The 21,507-nt window shown below is 38.9% G+C and overlaps 1 protein-coding gene across 10 annotated transcripts in view; it reads left to right on the plus strand.

The window, feature by feature from the left end:
- Positions 1–21,507, plus strand: part of sh3bgr (SH3 domain binding glutamate-rich protein) — a 28,550-nt gene that overhangs the window by 1,354 nt on the left and 5,689 nt on the right. Inside the window, exons 2-12 of one of the 10 annotated variants that reach the window (XM_067365158.1) lie at positions 1,878–2,063; positions 2,917–2,997; positions 3,817–3,894; positions 8,438–8,581; positions 8,912–8,938; positions 12,328–12,348; positions 13,065–13,091; positions 14,933–14,956; positions 15,209–15,235; positions 15,673–15,696; positions 20,599–20,650. In XM_067365158.1, the coding sequence (XP_067221259.1) occupies positions 1,878–2,063; positions 2,917–2,997; positions 3,817–3,894; positions 8,438–8,581; positions 8,912–8,938; positions 12,328–12,348; positions 13,065–13,091; positions 14,933–14,956; positions 15,209–15,235; positions 15,673–15,696; positions 20,599–20,607 (648 nt within the window). In that variant the 3' untranslated portion in view covers positions 20,608–20,650. The remainder of the gene's footprint in view (positions 1–1,877; positions 2,064–2,916; positions 2,998–3,816; positions 3,895–8,437; positions 8,582–8,911; positions 8,939–12,327; positions 12,349–13,064; positions 13,092–14,932; positions 14,957–15,208; positions 15,236–15,672; positions 15,697–20,598; positions 20,651–21,507) is intronic. The other 9 variants (XM_067365159.1, XM_067365165.1, XM_067365163.1 and 6 more) reach the window with 9 other exon arrangements.

Raw genomic sequence — 21,507 nt, forward strand, 5'->3', positions numbered from 1 at the left:
AAATTATATACGTTTTAACCACAAATGCTCATCTTGCACGGCTCTGTGATGCTCCACGCATTACGTAATCGCGCTGGAAAGATCACGCGTGACGTAGGCAGAAGTACCGATCCAGTGTCTACAAAGTGAACGTCAAAGATTAAGTCAAATGGCCTTTACGAAAAAAGGTAAAACAATAATGTCGTACGATTTTGAAGTTGGAGGAGAAAATTAGATTGAGTTTTTCACCTACTGCGGTACTTCTGCCTACGTCACACGTGACCTTTCTAACATGATTACGTCATGTGTGACGCATCTCAGAGCAGTGCAAGACAAGCATTTGTGGTTAAAACATATAGAATTTGTTTGTTTTTTTTAGAAAATGGCCGATGGTTTCTCTAGATTAGACTCTTATTCCTCGTCTGGGATCATGTCGAGCTCTTTGAAGCTGCACTGAAACTGACATTTGGACCTTCAACCCGTTGAACCCCTGTGAAGTCCACTATATGGAGAAAAATCCTGGAATGTTTTCCTCAAAAACCTTCATTTCTTTTCCACTGTAGAAAGAAAGACATGAACATCTTGGATGACATGGAGGTGAGTAAATTATCAGGAAATTTTAATTTTGAAGTCAACTAATTCTTTAAAATCTAGCACAGTTTTATCATTGGTAGAATATAAAATATTTCAATACAAGCATTTCAGTCAAATATAATTCATGCAATATCTGAAAATCAAAACTGAAAAACCGCAGACTTGGCAACCCAGCATAAATATGTAGATTGGTCTCATTTGAATTTGAAAAGTAAGACTGATTTGCATTTTACTAACTGCTACTTGGTCAGACTTGTTCATAAGACACAGTCTTAAAGGGATAGTTCACCCAAAAATGAAAATTATCCCATGATTTACTCACCCTCAAGCCATCCTAGGTGTATATAGCTTTTTTCTTTCTGATGAACACAATCTGAGATATATTTAAAAAATATCCTTAGTGCTCCAAGGTTTATGATGGTTGTGAAGGGGGGGCACATTTTGAACAACAACAACAAAAAAAATGCATGCATCCATCCATCATAAAAGTAATCCAAACGGCTCCAGGGGGTTCATAAAGGCCAGTTGAAGCTAAGTGATGGGTTTTTGTAAGAAAAATATCCATATTTAAAACTTTATAAATTCAAATAACTAGCTTCTAGTAACTAGTGTTTATGCAACTTGCCCCAAATATTGATATTTTTACACATATAGACCAGAATAAGTTTTTTCCCCCTCATGAGGTGTCTTTATCTATGTACTAACATTATAAATGCCAAAAACTCATCATATTTTGCAGTAATTAATGCACTTTTTCTACTACAGTTTGGGGAGAGACAGTTTAGCCTTTAATTTGTAGCAGACAAAAGTTTGAGATAGATATCGATAAATAAATAAATAAATAAATAAAAGAGGTAAAAAAAAAAAGAGTTACACTTGTTTAAACCATAATGTGTTATACCCATCTCCTAAAAAGTGTTACAGGTTTCCCCTTGGATTTTAATTGAGTAAAAAATTGGAAACAAAACCGTAGGTGAAATACTCTGAAATTATGACGTGTGTGTTGGTCACTCTCACAATTTTGGCAACGCATTTTGTGCAATGTTTATGGGTCCAGTTGAGGTATTAGAAAGAGTTCCTTCTGGATTTTTGTGTGTGTGTTTTTTAAATGTATTATGGTTAAAGTCAAAGAAACATAGTATTATCATCTGACATCATTACTGTATTTACATTTCAAATGCATTTTTACATACTGCTATCTGGAATGTGTGATGTATGTTTTGAATTTGGAAAAATTTTAATGTTTTGTTTTTTCGAAATATCTTTGGATTCACGTCAATAATCTGTTATTACTAATACCCCAGATCAAAAAGAAACAACAAGATGTTGTCGGGTTTCTTGAGGCACTTAAAATCGATTACGCACAGCTTGACATCGCTTCAAATGAGGATAACCGGCAGTGGATGAGGGAAAATGTCCCTGGAGAAAAGAAGCCAACCAATGGAATTCCTCTGCCTCCACAGATTTTCAATGAGGAGATGTATTGTGGGGTAAGAACCTGCTTCAACAGAGGCTCCCATAAAACTGCCCTTCCAAAAGTTTACAATGTGGTCAAGACCTCATGAGTAAACCTTTTTACATGTTGTTTTATCCGCATATTTATATTTAAATTCCACAGAAAAAGACCCCAAAACATATTCAAAGGAACTGTACAGTTAGTAATCCTAAAACTTGGAAGATATTTACCATTTTCAAACCATAGGATCCCTTGGGAATTTCCCATGGGGCTGTAAAATGTCTGTGGTTAAGAGTACTAAGAGCATGTTTTGTTTTACGTTATAAATTAAACTCATTTGATTCTGTTGTTTTTGCTGTTTATTGTTCTTGTTTGTTTTGTTTTTGAAGTGTAATTGTTTGCAGTTTATTTTGTGATTTTTGAGGAACTTAAAATTGACAAAGACCTTAATTAAATGCGGAGCCCCGCACATGACATGCAGGAAAAAAACAGTATGCTAATTCGTTTTAGTAATGCGTTGCAGTGGGCAGCCATTTTGTTGTGGCCCCTGGAGAGCGATTGGGGGTTTGGTGTCTTGCTCAAGGGCACCTCAGTCATTTCCTGCCGGTATTAAGAATTGAACCTGCAACATTTGGGTTACCAGTCTGAGTTATGAATATGAAATAGTTATGAATTGCTGTGAGATTGTGTTGGAATAATGATTCAAAATTTAGATCCGCTCTCTCTAAAAGTTATTGTATGGCTTCATAAGATTTTAAATAAACTTATTTCGACCAGTCTGGACACTCCGCTTGATAGCTCCTTTTGAATCCCACAGAAATCACACATTAATTGATACAATTATTTGCTATAAAATGCTAATGATAGTTTCTTATCCTAAATTGCAGGACTACGACACATTCTTTGAAGCCAAAGAGGACAACACAGTCTATGAATTTCTGGGTCTGACACCTCCACCAGGATCTAAGGTTGCATTTTTTGTTTCTTTCTGTGCGCTTCCTTTTCTTGATTGATAGAAACCATCTTAAGGCCAATTCACAAAGCACCGACTGACGGCAACAGACAGTTTGCCGAGTTTTGTCGAATCAGTATGTTACACCTGTCAGCATCAATGCTCTTGTTTTCGCCAATCGACCATGTTGAATTGGCGTTTCTCGGTGTTGGAATGACTGAGAAATGACATACTGTAATCTGGCATCTGTCGGTGCAGTGTGAATTATCCTTTAGACTGCAATATCTTAAAGTGATACCAGTAATAATGTCTTAACAACTGGGCCAAACAACAACCAAATATTTTTCACTTGTTTCCAGTCATGTACAATATCTGCCAACCACCAAAACACCGCTTTGGTACTGTTTTAGCCCTCAAATATCTTCAGATGTTTGAATGAGATGTTTGTAGGGACAAAAGAGAAAGATATTTTTCTTTTTGTTGAGACAGTAATAATAATAGCAATAATACACCCAAATCTAATGTTTTAATCCATAAAATTAGTAATACATTAAATTCTCTTTAAAAATCGAATCAAATCACTTGAAGTGCAAAAGCTAGTAAAGATATCCCAGGCCTCTCTGAATCCTCTGAAACAACCACAAACATTACCAGAGGAATCTTTATTGGTGGATGGATAAACGTCTGTAGAATGACATTTAATCATGAAAGTGTTATCACTGTAGAATTCTGTCTTCTTCCTCTCTTCTTTTTAGGATTTTTGGTGAATTTTCCCTTGCTGTCAGTGATTGAATTGATTTGCCAGTGCTTTAATAAAAAATCTCTCTTGGTGCAGGAGGCACAACAAGCTGAAAATTCACAAAAGCTTCATAACGGATGTGGCACAGAGGAACCTCTTGGTGATGACACAACAGTAATACCCAATTGAATTTCTTTTACTCTTTGTTTTATATATATTTAAACAAAATTCACTTACAGTGCATTTCCAGAGACGTCTTTATTTGTATGCTCTTCGTCTACTAGGTTTTTGTTCACTAGTCTATCACAACCTACACTGTCAGAAAAAAAAGGTACAAAAGCCGTCACTGGGTCATTACCCTTTCAAAAGGTACACTTTTGTACCCTAATTATTGCTAAAGTGTGCATATTAGCACCTAAAATGTACATACAACCCAAATTCCGGAAAAGTTGGGACGTTTTGTAAATTTGAATAAAATGAAAACTAAAAGACTTTCAAATCACATGAGCCAATATTGTATTTACAATAGAACATAGATAACATAACAAATGTTTAAACGGAGAAATTTTACAATTTTATGCACAAAATGAGCTCATTTCAAATTTGACGCCTGCTACAGGTCTCAAAATAGTTGGGACTTTTCTCTATAGGTGAAAGATCTGGACTGCAGCCAATTCAGCACCCCGACTCTTCTACGATGAAGCCATGCTATTGTAATAGCTGCAGTATGTGGTTTTGCATTGTCCTGCTGAAATACACAAGGCCTTCCCTGAAATAGATGTTGTCTGGAGGGGAGCATATGTTGCTCTAAAACCTTTATATACCTTTCAGCATTCATAGTGCCTTCCAAAACATGTACGCTGCCCATATCGTATGCACTTATGCACCCCCATACCATCAGAGATGCTGGCTTTTGAGCTGAACGCTGATAACACGCTGGAAGGTCTCCCTCCTCTTTAGCTCAGAGGACACGGCATCTGTGATTTCCAACAAGAATGTCAAATTTGGACACTTTTCCACTTTGAAACAGTCCATTTTAAATGAGCCTCGGCCCACAGGACACGACGGCGCTTCTGGACCATGTTCACATATGGCTTCCTTTTTGCATGATAGAGCTTTAGTTGGCATCTGCAGATGGCACGGCGGATTGTGTTTACCGACAGTGGTTTCTGGAAGTATTCCTGAGCCCATTTAGTAATGTCATTAACACAATCATGCCGATGAGTGATGCAGTGTCGTCTGAGGGCCTGAAGATCACGGGCATCCAATAAAGGTCTTCAGCCTTGTCCCTTACGCACAGAGATTTCTCCAGTTTCTCTGAATCTTTTGATGATGTTACGCACTGTAGATGATGAGATTAGCAAAGCCTTTGCAATTTGACGTTGAGGAACATTGTTTTCCACAATCTTTTTACGCACTTTTTCACAGATTGGAGAGCCTCTGCCCATCTTTACTTCTGAGAGACTGTGCCTCTCTAAGACATCCCTATTATAGCTAATCATGTTACAGACCTGAAATCAATTAAATTAATTAGTTGCTTGATGTTCTCCCAGCTGAATCCTTTCAACATTTCTTGCTTTTTTAAGCCATTTGTTGCCCCCGTGCCAACTTTTTTGAGACCTGTAGCAGGCATCAAATTTGAAATGAGCTCATTTAGTGGATAAAAGCGTAAAATTTCTCAGTTTAAACATTTGTTATGTTATCTATATTCTATTGTGAATAAAATATTGGCTCGTGTGATTTAAAAAGTCTTTTAGTTTTCATTTTATTTTTTGTTAACAACTGTTTATTGAATTTTATTCTGTGAACAGCAGTATAAAACAAAAAGCAACTGTGCAAATTTAGAACCCATCCCAACCCATCCCACCCCTTGGTAGACTTAAGGGTAGAGAAGTTTTAAGAATTAAAGGTCCCGTTTTTCGTGTTTTTTTGAAGCTTTGATTGTGTTTATAGTGTGCAATATAACATGTGTTCATGTTTTGCATGTAAAAAAAACAGTATTTTTCACATAATTTACTTATCTGTATACCGCTGTTTCCACTGTCATAAAAACGGGCTGATAACTTCCTTGTTCTATGAAGTCCCTCCTTCAGAAATACGTAACGAGTTCTGATTGTGCCAGCGGTTCCTGTGTTGTGATTCGACAGCAGCTTGAGCGCACCTTGCCCGGAAAGGTCGCGCCTCTTACCATAACGTGTGCTGCACATAGTTTTATATGTGGATTATTGTGGTGTGCCGAATGAACACAAAAGACAATAATTCCCGAGAGACTGAACTCTTTAATCTCCACAAGCAGCGACAGAAAATGTACAACGTTAGCACTCACACAGAAGAGTACCTCATACGGAAAACAGCCATATATATAATAAACATAGTCCCCTCTTGTGGCCATTATGTGCACTGCAGTCCAACATTAACTATTGCAGTAAGGATACCACAATTATAATTTTCGGGAACCGAGTTAAACATAAATTATAACCATTGATCTCTAAGTACAGCGTCCCTGGGAAGGCCAAACAAAGGTGATTGGACTGCGGGATGAAAATAACAGCGTTTCGACGACATGGCGACAAACACACTCTACAAACGCAACTCTTGCTCTTCTCCGTGGGAGCGCAACAAGACCACGCCCCCTTTTTTGTGTATTCCTGTGGGCGGAGGTTAGTCAAAAAACTGTTTTAGTGACGTCATTAAAGAAGGAAGTAGAGGGATGTAGTCCAAACTGGCCATTCGATGTAGGCGACTTCTGTTAAATAAAATATCTCGCTTGGCATTGAACTTTGAGCTTTAAAATTTTACAGATTTTATTTATACTCTAACAACAACATAACACACTAACTAAAGTTTGAAACATGGGATCACGAAGAACGGGACCTTTAAGTAATATTAATACATAAAATACAATAAAATAATATTTACAAAGATTTTAGAAAAGATGACACAACATTAAAAGATGAATGCCATAAATTAAGAGTTTTCACATTAGATCCATGTATACGAGAAGTTGATAATTCCATCGAGATAATGTCCAACAAATATACCGCCCAGGTTCGTCTGTCCATTGTGTGAGTTTTCATTTTATTCAAATTTTAAAAAAATTCCCAACTTTTCTGGAATTCGTATTGTATTAGTACCTAAATCATACATATTAGTGTCTAAATTGTACATATTAGAACCTTTTCAAAGAGTACCATCCCAGTGACAACTTTTTTACCATTTTTTTCTGAGAGTGTAACTTAAAGGCGCTCTAAGCGATGTTACGCGTTTTTAGGCCAAAACATTTTTATCACATAGAGCAAACATCTCCTCACTATCCGCTAGCTGCCTGTCCCCTGAACACACTGTAAAAAAAACGTGGTCTCTGTAGTTGCCACAAGCTCCAAAAACGGCAACAAAAACTACCTGGTGCAGTGTGGACCACGAAAAATAATAAACATGCTCCAGCCAATAACCGACAAGAAAGATTTTAAATGCGAGTTCATGACTGTTTCAGGAAGCACGGAGGGGAGGGGGAGGAGGAGGAGGAGGAGGGAGGGTCTAGCTAGCCTCTCTTTTGTTTGACAACACTTCGAACGTCAACAGGAAGTTACTCCACCCAGGATCGCTTAGAGCACCTTTAATACCCAGGCCATGTTCGGATTAGTATACTACTCATTCTATTTCAGCAGTATGTAGACTGTTCTAAGTACAAGAAATTCCTGCATGACTTACATTTGTGAATTTGTTAAGTGTATGGACCCTTTTCACATTTCTGGGGTTCGCAGAAGTGGAAGTGGTCATAGTTGGGTAATTTTTTTAAATTAAAATATTAAAGACTTTTCTAGATTTGTGATGTTGATAACTGTGGAAACGCATCCTCACAATCTGTGAAAAGGGTCCATTGTATTCCACAGTGTAGTAATTAAAGCCTTGATTTTCAACTTTTTTTTGATCAGACTGCCATAATTTAAGACTTTTTCACACAAAAATGCAAAAGTATGTTTACTGTATGATAAAAGTATGTTAATGTAGTTTACTAATGTTAACGAATGAAACATTATTGGAAAGTGTTAAGTTAAAATCAGCATGCAGTGCAATATTAGTATGCCATTCCAAAACATAGCCATGTATAAACATTTCCACATTTTCGCATGCTGTTCCTCTTAATCCACTTGCATTTGTGTAGTGTTATTAATCACATTTAATAAGGCATGCTTACAATGCAGAAAGTTACAATGCAGAAATCTTCTGACTGATGTTTATGTTCACAATAATTTCAAAGTTACATAGAAATGACTGATTATGTGCCTATGTAATAACATGTACTTATAAACTCATTTTGTATTTACAGCTATGTAATTACATCTCTTTTGACTTATTGCAACCCTAATGTTTGTTTGAGGAAAATGTTTTTCTTCCAATGTTGTTTTGTCTTGAAAAATATAGATGTTCTTTTGAGGATTATTCAACACTGAAAACTTATTATGTCCATTTTGTTTGGCAACATTGTCTAACAAACAAACCTTCTTTTCTTTCTTAGTACTGTTTCTCAAATTCCATTGGCGATTGTTCTTCTGAAAACCCAGTTCATTTATTCATGCTTGTCTTCATCCTGAGGGACCTGTTGTAAAACTACCCAGGATTCCGTGGTGCCAAGTTTTTAGTGCCTTAGAAGCTCCTGTAGTGTCATAACAGTTTTAATTTCCCCTTTCCTGGGATGCATTGTTTGTTCTTCTAGAAAAAGGAAATCAAGGAGGCTGAACAGAATGGAGATGCACACACAGCAGAACTGGAGGACGATGATCCGGGCAAGATCGTACAGACAGACGCTCAAGAAGCGGATGAGGAAGAGGAGGAACCCGCAGAGGAAGATGAAGAGAGTGTAACTGACTGATCAAAACTCCTAATTAACCCTCATTCCTCCTCAAACATCATCTGCTTTCCCATAGTTGCTCATTCTTCTTCCATATAATTCATAATATCTTTGCTTCATCTATTAACCTCAAGGTTTTTTTTAATGCAGGTTCTGTAATCTCTCCTCTGCAACTGAAATTAACATCTAATGTCCTGCTTTATCATCTCCTCTCTTCTAGTTTGATTCCTATTAGTGTTTCCGGTTGACAGTGTGACTATTGTTTCAATGAAGATTGTTCATTCAGTAAATATGTTTTTATTTGCTCATTTTAATATTTATTAATTTTGTTTTTGTTAGAGAAAAGCAGCTGAGGAGGAAGAGCAGGTAAGAAAAAAGTTCTTAATCAATTCTGCATGTCTTAATCATTGTATAACATTTTAACCAGGATAGATAGATAGATAGATAGATAGATAGATAGATAGATAGATAGATAGATAGATAGATAGATAGATAGATAGATCTCAACTGCCCCCTACACAGTCGTAACCTGTGCCCCACGCAAGCCTAAGGAAGCTAGTCCTCCAAACTAATGTGATGGAAGGGACAGGGTTTACCTTGAGATGGTCGTAGATGATGTTCCTCTTATCATAGTATTTCATTGGGAAGAGTGCTTTGGATGTCAATTCCCATATTCTCAAAGGGAGGTGATGTGTGGATAAACATATGGACTGACCCGTGGGACAGTGCTACATATGGAAGATCTCTGCGGTTGGTCCTACCTAGCCATGGAGGAACTACTACCAGATGCAGAGACAGGGCAGAGCAGAACTGCCCAGGGAAAGACACGTTTTTTTCTGACAGGGAAACTGTACCATGGGTAACATATGGGATTACCAAAGGGGAATCACAGCATATGGACATTCAGTACAAGGGCTGACCGACCGGGCATGCACACGAGTACTGGGCCTGGTGTCGGATTCAGATGCCTCCGCCACGTCTGACTGCCGAAGGATGCTGGAGGAACTTGATTCAGCGGGGAAGAGCAAAGTAGGCACTCATATCCCCTGCTAGAGGGGAATGCACGATTGAGCTCGCCTGGGTTTGTGAATGGCGGAAAGCGACTTGAGCTGCTGCTGACTCCAGGGGAGGAGATGGCAGGCGAGTTGTGACATGCAACGTGAGCATACCCCGCCTTGGCGGTTAATGTACACAACAGTCACATTGTTGTCCGTGCGGACCAACACGTGCTTGCTCTGAAGTAATGGGTGAAACTGGTGCAGGGCAAACAGCACTGCCAGCAAGTTCAGTCAAATGGTATGCCACTGCAGTTGAGGTCCCGATGCCTGGACTGTAGAAAACAAAGTCTCACCAGGGTCTGAATGTTTGGCGATAGCTCGGTGTGATGGTTACACATAGCGTGCCGTGAGACATGAGAAAATTGAGGCATGAATGTATGCATCCTTCAGGTCAATCGCTGCAAACCATTCCTGGGGGCGAACGCACATAAGAATGTGTTTCTGTGTGAGCATCTTGAATGGGAGCTTGTGAAGGGCCCGATTCAAGATTCAAGATTGGCCGTAACCCACTGCCTTATTTGCTGTAAAATCTTGACTTCATTTCAGCTGTAGGGACAGGCTCTATTGCATCCTTCAACAGCAGGATTGCAATCTCTCCACACAGGACAGGGGCATCTTTATTTGCCACAGAGGTAAATAGGACACAGCTGAACCTGGGGGAATGCCTGGCGAACTGAATCGCATAGCTAAGTCTGACTGTCTGAATGAGCCAGCGCATCCTCGAATGCAACTCCCCGTCTGTGGTGAAAGAAGGGGGGCTCACAGTGTTGCTCACTGCCAATGCACGCCCTGCATGACCTGGAGAGTGAGGAAACTGCTCTTTCTTGAGAATTTTTGTACCACTGGCTGCTGGGTCAATGGCAGAACAGAGCCAAAATGAAGTAAGATTCTCCACCTAGCCCTCCTCAGGGGGAAGGAGCGGTTCACCAGCTCCTGAGAAAGAGGAGTCTCCAGGTCACCCGTCTCGGGGCCACCTCTTTGACCGTTTGGAGTAGGGGTGGGACAAAATATCGATATGGCGATATATCGTCATCCTTCTCTGTGCGATACGAGAATCGTATCGCTGCGCCAAATATCGATATTTTAATTAAAAAAAATAAAGCGCTATATATATAGATTTCTTTGCTCATAACGTCCTACTTCAAGGCGGCGCTCGACACATGAATGAGGGAAACGTGAACTTAAGTTAACTAGCCTAAGAAAAAGAGGTTATTAACAGGATGGCGGACAGCAGTGTGAGTAAAATAGATGCCCCAGCCACGTTTAAGTTCAAAGTCTTGACGCACTTTTATACCATTGATGTGACAGTCGTAGACATCTTTGACGTTCTTCACCGAGCGCTTTGATATACACGGGAGCATTCGAAAGCATATATTAGGGATCCTCTGATAGACGCCTGCTTTCGAACGCTCCCGTGTATATCTAAGCGCTTGAAGAACGTCAAGGGTCTGTTTGCACCTGGTGACTTCATGCATTTTCTCTGATCGGATAGCTATCTGATCGTGAAAAGACCAGGTCTAAATGCCTAAAAACGCATTTGAGACGGATTTAAATCCAATCGCTCAAACCACTTCAGGAGATGGTCTGGGACGCATTCCAGTCAAAACTGTCTATGCTCAGTCTAAATACATCTGGTTTTTGAAACTACATATGTAAATTTTACTTCTCCCAAAAATACTAAAACTGAAACATGTGAGAGTCAGATAAGACAACGCTACTGCATCACACATCGCCGCAGATCTCTTCAGCAAGCTGACACACAAACTGCCGCATATGGAAGTGAAAGTAAGTCGCAGACGCATAACACACGCTTATCTTCATTAAAAGTAATGAGACCTTATACCAGTGCTGTTGCCGCTCTCTCCTATTGCAGTCTTTGATTTTGAAATTAACTGATGGTCAATAAAATGCACCTCATATTTCTTGCTTTCGGTGACGTGAACTCTATTAAATGTACATATAAGATCAGATTTATCCGTTAACCTGCACTAACCTTTTCAGGTGCATTTTGTTTTCATATTAAGACCAGTATCGCGATGTATCATTATAGGATTGTCTAGCGATATATCGATTATCGCGATATTACCGTTATCGTGAGCCATTTATCGTGATCGTATCGTATCGTGAGGTACCCTCCGATTCCCACCCCTAGTTTGGAGGTTTTAGCGGTGGCCTGGGGACGGGCTGCGTCACCTTCCTGCGTCACGCTTGACGTCACAACTGGGGGGTGCCCTTGGCGACGAGCAGACTAACCCGCATAGGCCGGGTGGCAGAGATGTCGGCTTCAGGACTGCTGAGAACTACTGGGCAAGTCCTCGACAGTGTTGCCGAAGAGGCCATCTTGCGAGATCTGGCTGAAAGCCTGCGCAATGACTTTTGTTGCCCGGAGAGTGAGGTCAGTCACCGTGCACAGTTCAACCCTGGCTCAGAACTACCCTTGTGCACTATGAGTGTTTTGGCCTGCAGGACGGCCATCGCATACAAGGCGGAGGTGGCCTGTCTAGCAGCACTGTGAGGCCTAGCAGCCAGAGCTGTCGTCATCTCAAAGGCACTTGTTACCTAACAACTATTACAAACATCCAGTAGTACTATTCAAAGTAATTGTAATAGCAATAAAACTAAGCAATGTTTAAACCTTTTGTAATTATATTCATTACTATTTTGAATAAACCTTTTCTTTTCTTCTATGATTCACAGGAAGAAGGAGAAGAGGACAAGGTAAGACTGATATCTATACTTTTAGTCTCATAAGAAGCATTTTGCAATTTTAACAACAATAACACTAGTCTTTACACATCACAAAGATTTATGTTAGGCTGTGACATGATTCATAGAAATGATAAAGAAAGGTTTATATTGGATTGCAGCATGTTTCCTTTGGGAATAACCCAAATAAAAGTGTTGCTCTTGCCTAAAGAGGGGGAATAGAGAAACACGTGTGTATCACAAGGTGGAGGTACAGTTGTCTTTAGAGCACAGTATTTGCTCTGCCAATCAGTGGAAGTCATTCATCCAAAAACAAGAATTGCTTTATTTTAATTTTGTCAATGTATTACATGTATCCAGGCTATTTTTTCTTTTCTTTTCATGGTCCCCATGGTCATGGAAAACGGAAATATCAGGGAAATTATAGTTTCCATGCCTGAAAAAATAGAAAAAAGTTACAGAATAGTAACAGAAATTCTTTTAGTGTATATATTTATTATAGTTATGTTCTGCTTCTAAAATATTTTAATGACTAGATATTTGTCATTGTGAGAGTTTGTGTAGAGTGTGAAATATTAATCTGTCCAATGATGGGTTGTTTTTTACAGACGTTTGTGCATCTATAATATGATTTTTAAAAATAATTTTAATTGATGAACGATTTGGAAAAGTGTGGGAAAGTGTGTAAAAAAAAAAAAAAAAAGCTAATGTTCATTATTCACTTTCAGGTAGAGGACAACCATCTGGTCTCAGAGGTGATTCTTAACAAACAGATTATAGATCTATAACTATATTCTCTCCCATTCATTCCTACTCATCTTGCTGACAACATTTATATTATTATTTTTAGTGAATTTTTGCATCCATTTGTTTTTTTGTATGTCTCTCATCTGCTCCTTATAGTCAGTCATTTACTCACTTGGAAGGTGACTCGTTTGCATTGGAGTTTGCCTGTGTTTCTTTTTCCTTCCTCCTTTTCCTTACAGGTGTTATGGAGCCTTTTGAGTTCTCCACCAATTTCAAAACACATTTCTTCCGAAAAACGAAATGTTGTTTTGGAACTGATTATTCCATATATAATCAGCTTTCTTTTTAACCAAATTAAAAATTAAATTAAATGATGATTATTTACCTAATTCTGGCATGAAACTCTAGATGGAGCAGGCTTATAGGTCTTTAACTCAATTGGTAGCTGCGGTTCAACATTCAAACAAATACCAGTAGTGTTGCTGTTAGCATTATGTAGCACACTTTCAGAAAACCCTCCACATTCCCCATCTCCACCTGTATAGATCTGCTATGGGGTTAATTCAAGTATATGACGTGTGCAGCAGCAGCATGTCTTACATGCTCATAGCAATGTGAATGTATTGGTAGTAGCCAGTCTCGGTACTTGCTCTGCAGCAGGAAGCAGATATATATTCCGCCAAGACCAAATACATTAACATTGCCATATCTATTACCATGCCAATCTCTAGAGCTGGACGATTAATTGTAAAGTAATCGAAACCGAAATTCAGAATCTCTATCTGACGTAATTTTTCCATGTTGGTTATTTGGTTTTTTAATCCTGTTTTTTTTTTTAATCCTTTACAAACATTCTAAAAATAATTACTTATTTTGTATGTAAAGTAATGTGCTAAGTTACTTTTGCATTACTTTTTCTCACCTGGTCTTGGCTTGCTTGTTTGTTTTTTAATTACAAAAAAAAAAAAAAAAAGGTTTTGGCAATGTAATGGCCCTTTCACACCAAAAGTAAAACGAATTACGAATAGGAAATTCATGCCTGAACAGTAGAGGCATACAGGCTGACATTTAGTCTAAGACCACATTCACATGAAGCCAGAGCTTTCCCTATCCAGTCTTTTTTTTCCTTGTCTCAAGAAATATCTGCACACACACGAAACCACTGAAACCGACTCAAAACGATGTAGTATACATGCCAGACCAGTATGTGGCACTGTAATTCTGCCACAGAGATACATTAAAAACAGAGAATAAGACTTCGAGCATGCACATAAACCTTGTATACAAACTTTAGTAAAACTTAGAAATAACGCTTTATTTTAGTAAAGCTAATAGGCTCGATAGCTTCTGCAGCTCGAACACAAGCATGTAGTCCGCTATTGTTGTTGTTGCTGTTATGTGACATAGCGGTGTCTGATTAGGGTCGACATGTGGGATGACGGCATCATCATTTCACAAAATATATGGATTGGCTGTACACATGACAATGCAAGGGTGTTGTTTTCAGATTTATCCACTCTGGGACATGCTTTTAAAAAAGAGCGGTTTCAGGCTCCCAAAATGCCGGATCTGTCTGGACGAAACACCTATACGATACAAAATTTTTGCATATATAGCTAAACACATCTCCGTGTGGATGGGCTCTAAATCTACAGTAATCATCATGCTTACACAGTAGAGCATGTGAACCGAGCGGAGTGGTAATATTTGAATGGGATGCTATACAGCCTGCCCATAACTCTACTTTACCAAGCTTATACCCTGACTTGAGTAAAGACACTCTCCAAAGACTCTTTATAGCTAGTGCTTGATGGCGTATTCTTCTCTCTCCCTCCTGTTTTTTTTCTAGGCAGAAGATGATTTGGTGTCTGAGGTAACTTGGGTTTGATGAGCAGTACTGTATATCTCTCTCTTTTTCGTACTTGTGATTTGTGTTTTGCCCCCTCATTTTGCAACTGATTTTCCTCCATTCTTCCTATTAACCTCCTGTTTCACTTCTCTACTCTAGCTGCCACCTGCCAGTCTTTTTCTCCTCTCTCCATCTGTTTCTGCATGCATCTCTCAAGTTGCTCTCTTCAGCTTAAGTTCTCACATTCCATCTGATTCAGTCTGTTTTCCCCTCTAGGAGGAAGAAGAACTCAGAGAGCTTGAGGTAGATTGATACATGTTTTTTCCCTTTTCTTTAAGCTTTTTTCTCTTTCTCTTTTTCTTCCCCTTCTGTGTTTGTTTTTTTCTTTTTTCTAACTGCACATGATATCTGTTCACTAGCACCTGTGTTGTCAGCCCTCCTATGTCTTGGACCAAATTTAGCATACAATACATTCTTTTCTTTTCCAGTCATTCCATCCCTTACTTATGTTACAGGAGCTGAAATCTCAGAAGTATTTTTTTAGTGGCTGTCACTTCTAGGATCTTTATTGTAGAAACACACACACATATATTCTCATCCACTGCTCACTTCTCTTGTAGCTTTACTAGCTGAGAGAACTGTCTGGGTGTAGCATAACCTTCTCCTCCCCTAGTAGCTGTTTCTTCACTCTAATGCATTGATGCATTCTTCTGTTTTAATACTAAATTCCTTTATCGCAGGAGGAAGAGGAAAATGCCTCAGAGGTACTCTAGAACATTTAGCTCATTTCAGCATGTTGTGGTCGGTGGAGGCCAGGGGCACCGATGCATGTCATCAGTTGTGTTTGAAATCTTTCAGATTGACTAGATCAGTGGTTCTCAACCAGGTGTCTGGGGCCCACTAAGGGTCCTCAGCACACTTCCAGGGGGGTCGCAAGAGAGTAAAAAATAAAAACCATGGAAATCATGCAACCCAGTTCCCTGATAAGGGGAACGAGACACTGCATCTTGGTGTTGACGCTATGTGGAACGTCATCAGCGTGACCGGTGTCTGAAGCATGTGTAACCACACGGCAATATTCATTAGTGGATGGCAGTCCATTGAATCACATGCGGAGCACCCGTAAAAGGGTGCCTAAATTACACTTCATCAATTACACTTATTTTGTCTGAAAAAGGCGTGCAGGCAAGCCTGAGGCATGGCAATGAGATGCAGCGTCTCATATCCTTTCTGAGAGAACCAGGTTGCATACCTAACCTTTCAAAGTGCAACTTTAATGCTGCGTCTTGGTTTTGACCAATATTGGGGAAAGTTACTTTTAAAAGTAATGCATTACAATATTGCGTTACTCCCTAAAGAAGTAACTAATTGCATTACTTATTTTCTATGTAAAGTAATGTGCTTTTGCATTACCTTTTTTTTACCCCTCAAATGAATACCCCTCTGAATGTGCGTTCTCCGCTCCCAAGCAAAGAACACAAAGATCATAGGTTCTTCAGGTATCATAAAACGAGGACATGGAGGCACACACTTTCTAAATCATTTGCTGCTTGTTTTCCCCATAGTTTCATCTTTGTCACACGCACTACGCACTACATACAAACGGCTCCTGAAGACAAAAAAGCTCCGCTTGTGACGTCATGGGCTGCCGTCTGTGATAAATACTGGGGTTTGGTTACACGTGCTTCAGACACCGGTCATGCTGATGACGTTCCCCATAGCGTCAACACCAAGACGCAGCATTGAAGTTCCACTTTGAAAGGGAGCCACTGGTATTTATAATCTGGAATGGAATTTATTTTATCATTCATTGTAAAATTATTTTAATTATTTATAGTTATTTAATTATTTTACTATATTTTAAATCCTAGTTTCTGTTAATTAAACTTTGAAAGTGAGCAGCCTTGTCAATATAGCAGAAGTATCAGAAATATCTTGAGGGGTCTTCAAATATTGTCTTTGTGTCAGAAAGGGTGAGAACCACTGGACTAGATACTTGCATCTGAATATGTTTTGCCTTTATATTTTTGTCATTGAATTGCTTGAATATTTTTTTTACTGTTGCAGTGTTTCAAGCTGCTGCAAGCGATTCACTTTTGGAATATCACACATAAAATGTCCCTGTTATTTGTCTGGAGTCAGTGAAATAGTTGCCTGTGGTGTGAAGCAGGGCGAGGCTGAGAGCCGTGGGAGCGGAGCAAGGACAGACACCTGCATGTCACACTGTTCTCGAGTCCCATGGAGAAGCCAGAAAAGAACGAGTGATGACAGTGGAAGATGAGAGAGGACCAGGCCACCGGCCTTGTTCTGCTTTTACTGCTCTCAGCCCCACTCTTCTTCATGCCACAGAGCCCTAAATAGTTTTTTTTTTCTTTTGCTCATAGGTCACTTTAGGACTATTTTGCCCACAGGTCACACTTTCATAGCTCAGAAGTTTTCTCACATTTCTTTGAAGTATCAACTTTGGCTCAGAAATTTCTCTCAAATTCCTTAGAAAAACAAACAAACAAGTGAACTGACTTGAAATAACAGGATGGCTAACATCGCTTACACCAGCTTTAACTTGATCAAACAAATACCACAAAATAAGATACTTTTTAATATTTTTATTGAACACTTTAACATGTTTGCAGTGGTAATTGTTGGGTCAGTGTGTTCAATAAAGACAAAAAGTATTTATTCTAGGTGTTTTGTTTAATCATACTTTGTTTTTATTAGATGTACTACCTAACAAGTTTACGAACCTTGTTTTGTCTCTATTTGTTACTGTATTATACAATAATGTTTAAAATTTCTGAAGTTATCAGATCTTTGTAATTTTTTTTTTCTGATGCTATGGGAACACCCTCCAAGTGTGATGATTGTCCGAAGCCTGTATAGAATCATGCCAGTTTATTGGCTGATGGCACTTGCACCACCCATCAAGGTACATGTTACCTGTGCCTCAAAAGGACATGCTTGCACCATCACCCCACCAATTTCCAATGAAGGAAGCAAAAGCATGATTATCCTCAGCATTTTGTTCCCCATAAAACGGAAAGGCCTTAGCCACCTTGGTCCACGTATAAAGCAGGAAAACAAAGAATGTCTCTGATAGAAACACCCTGCAAGGGAACATGTTCAGCTGCAACCGCAGCTACATATACCCTGAGTGTAGCCGAAGCTACACCTGCAAAGAAACACTTTTGAAGGAATGCCAGCACTGATCCAATAGGGCAGTGGACTGTGTCCAACTTGCCAAGGCTCCACATCTCTAAATGAGGCTGCCAAATTGTGCCCCGAGCCTGAGAATTAAGTCCAATCTGACTGGAATCTTCCAAGTAGAACCCTCTAAAAGAGATATCAGATCCAAAAGCTTAGGACAGCCAAAAAAGGAGTCACCAACAACAGACAAACCTATTTTCCCTCACCCTCAAAAGGACCGCTGAGAGCAGTCAAATCAGTGGGAAAGCATACAGGCTGGTTCTGGCCTACCCTTTCATACTAAGGGACAGAGAGAAGAAGGCACTGGGCTGTTTCACTGGACTCAAACATCCATCTGACCCTTTGCCAGATCACACTCACCACTTCAGGGTGTAACCTCCACTCTCCGGGCATTAACCCATACGTCAAGAGTAGAATGTGCCTCACTAATCTCTACAGGGAGTGAAAACATATTCCCCCTTGACTATTCAGATAAGAGATCACTGAGGTGTTGTCTGTTCTTATCAACATGTGGCAAACCCGAAGGTCCGGAAAGAATTGTTTTAATGCAGAAATACCACTAACATCTCCAGGCAGTTCATATTCCAACGAAGATGGTCACACTTCCAGACCCTGTAGGGTGGGTGTCCCTGATAGATCACGCCCCAGCCTACCAGAGAGGCATCCGTCATTGCCGATCAGTGCAGATGTGACTCCAGTTTACCCACAGTGTGAGCAACCACGCCCAATAGCTCATTATGGACAGGGATGAAAGACTGCTTGGGAGGAGAATGTCACAAGGCCTGCCACCAAGTCCGAGGCCACTGTGGCCATTATCATCATCATGCCTGTAGATGAAAGAGATCGTGTCACAAGCTTCTAGGTCATGTGAGAATTCAATTGGCTACTCCGCTGCCACCATGCGATTCAGAGAGGGAGCGAGCGAAAAGCAGAAATCTATCAGTTCACTTTACAGCCATTAGCTTGACATCAGAGCCCCAATCGTCTAGCTCACGTGTGCCGCGATGGGCTTCAGACAGTCATCATCACACCTAGAGGGTGTTCCCACTACTGACACAGCATTGAGTGAAGTTAGTGCACTTTTAAGTCAAAGAAAATTCAAGAACAAGAAATGATAATGCAACATTACAATGTCAACATATATCCAGATGGCCAAATAATGTCAGGGTTTCAGTTTTTATGCTCCTCCTGTACTTGTCTTTTTTATGAAATATAAGCATGACTGTTTTGTTTGAAGGACTGCAGGGTGGAGAAAAAGCATTGTTCAGTGTGCTCCAAAGAGTTTAATGAGCCATTGTAAACATGATGTTGATGCACTGAGAACAATAAGGATGTTGAGCAAGACCTTCAGCATGCAATACACATTGATTTGAAAATGTTGTATTGAAATAAGCAGGACAGCTCTGCTTCTTCGGGGTGGCATGAATGTCATGGTTGACATTCAGATGGGAAAAAATGCAGTGAATGGTGTTTAACTGCAGAATTTTCCTATTATCTCAGCATTGGGTCTGAGTGTATTTTAAATGTCATAACTCTTGGGAATGATAAAGAGGCGTTGAATGGAATGGTAGAGTGGTAGGCCACACAATGCAAGTCTTAAAGGAATATTCCAAGTTTAGAACAACTTAAGCTCAGTCAACGACATCCAAGAAAAGTAGTCCTAATTACATGATTTAATAGATATATTAACAAAATCGAATAATATATAAGCTTCTTTCTGTTTTAAACTCTCTGGAAGGCCTTGCTTGTATTCAAGATACTTTATAATACTTTAAAAAGACGACTACAAAACTTGTCTTGAAGAAATTGTTTCCTCATTCATTGGTATAGCATTTGACTGATACAATATACTGATGCTGTTTAAAGAACTAAATTAACAAACTAATGGGTAATCAGTGCATTTTCCAGGATGATTAATAATTCATTTACATAGATTTAACAATTTTGTGCAGACTTCTATTGTTTACAGTACCTCTAAGAACCAGGTTGCACCAAAATGAATACCAAAACTGGTAACACTTTACAATAAGGTTTCATTAGTTAACATTAGTTAATGAACTAACAAGAATTAACAATGAACAATACATTTGTTACAGTATTTATTAATCTTTGTTAATGTTAGATAATAAAAATACAGTCATTCATTATTCATGTTAGTTCACAGTGCATTAACTGTAAACAAATACAACAATTGATTTTAATAATGTATTAGTAAATGTTGAAATTAACATTAATTTAGATTAATAAATGCTGTAGAATTATTGTTCATTGTTAATTCATGTTAACTAAAGCAGTTAACTAATGTTATCTAAAGAAACCTTACTGTAAAGTGTTACCATGAAACTAAATAACAAAGAATAATAATGAAAAATAGAATTATGGCCAAACACATTATACAGGAAGCATGTATAGCACATCTAGGAACAATATGCTCTTAACTGTGTGATTGCTGTCATTCACAGGAGGACTAATGTTCTGAAACTGAGGATTTTGGACCTGGATTTTCCCACACAGGTAATGCATGCATTTCCTTTGTCTTCTCTGCCACTTGGTGGCATTGTAGGATAACCATTTGCTAGAGTAAAAAAACACAAGTGTCCAGGACTAGAGATATGTGTCTGCCTGGTGAACCAAAGACAGTTGATTGCTTAAAAGAAAGATCCTGCCAGTAATGACATAAATGTTTATGGTATCTTAAATCATACCAGCTTAAATTGACTTGTGTTTGTTGCATTTGTTTAAAAGAGATCCTTGATATTTACCCCAGTTTTAAAGTCATGAGGAATATTTTTCTTGATCTTTTAAAGTCCCTCTGTAGTCAATTATTTTATTCCTTAAAATTCATCTTTGATCACCAAAATGACATATTTAAACATTTTTTCCTGTGTAAAAAAATAGCTTGAATGTAACTCTACACCCTTGCCTCATTTAAAATACACGGATCTATGAATATGATAATTAGCCCCGCCTCCACTCACTCACACCGGCTCAGAGATCCACTCGGTCAACTTACTGAGGTAAACACTCACAATGGTATCGCTCTTTACAGCATCGGACACATAACAGTAATTAATATGATTAGCCTTTTGCTTGACTACATTATCAATCAATATAATGCGTTGCTAATGTTACACAAACCATGTTCACATTCACGAGTCAGACAGTTGCCATCTAACAATCAGTATCCTTACAACGCTTTAACAACTCAGAACGTCAGTAGAGAAAGACATATAGTTGATCATAAAATCGTAATATACATCATACACCTGCCATATTGCTAAATCTAAACGATTTTTCATATCAACAGAAAAATATACTGGGATAACTTCTCTCGAGACTCCCCTACTAGTTCGCTGTTAATGATATGCTAA

The sequence above is a fragment of the Chanodichthys erythropterus genome, chromosome 17 (genome assembly GCF_024489055.1).
Source record: "Chanodichthys erythropterus isolate Z2021 chromosome 17, ASM2448905v1, whole genome shotgun sequence".
NCBI classification, from domain to species: domain Eukaryota; kingdom Metazoa; phylum Chordata; class Actinopteri; order Cypriniformes; family Xenocyprididae; genus Chanodichthys; species Chanodichthys erythropterus.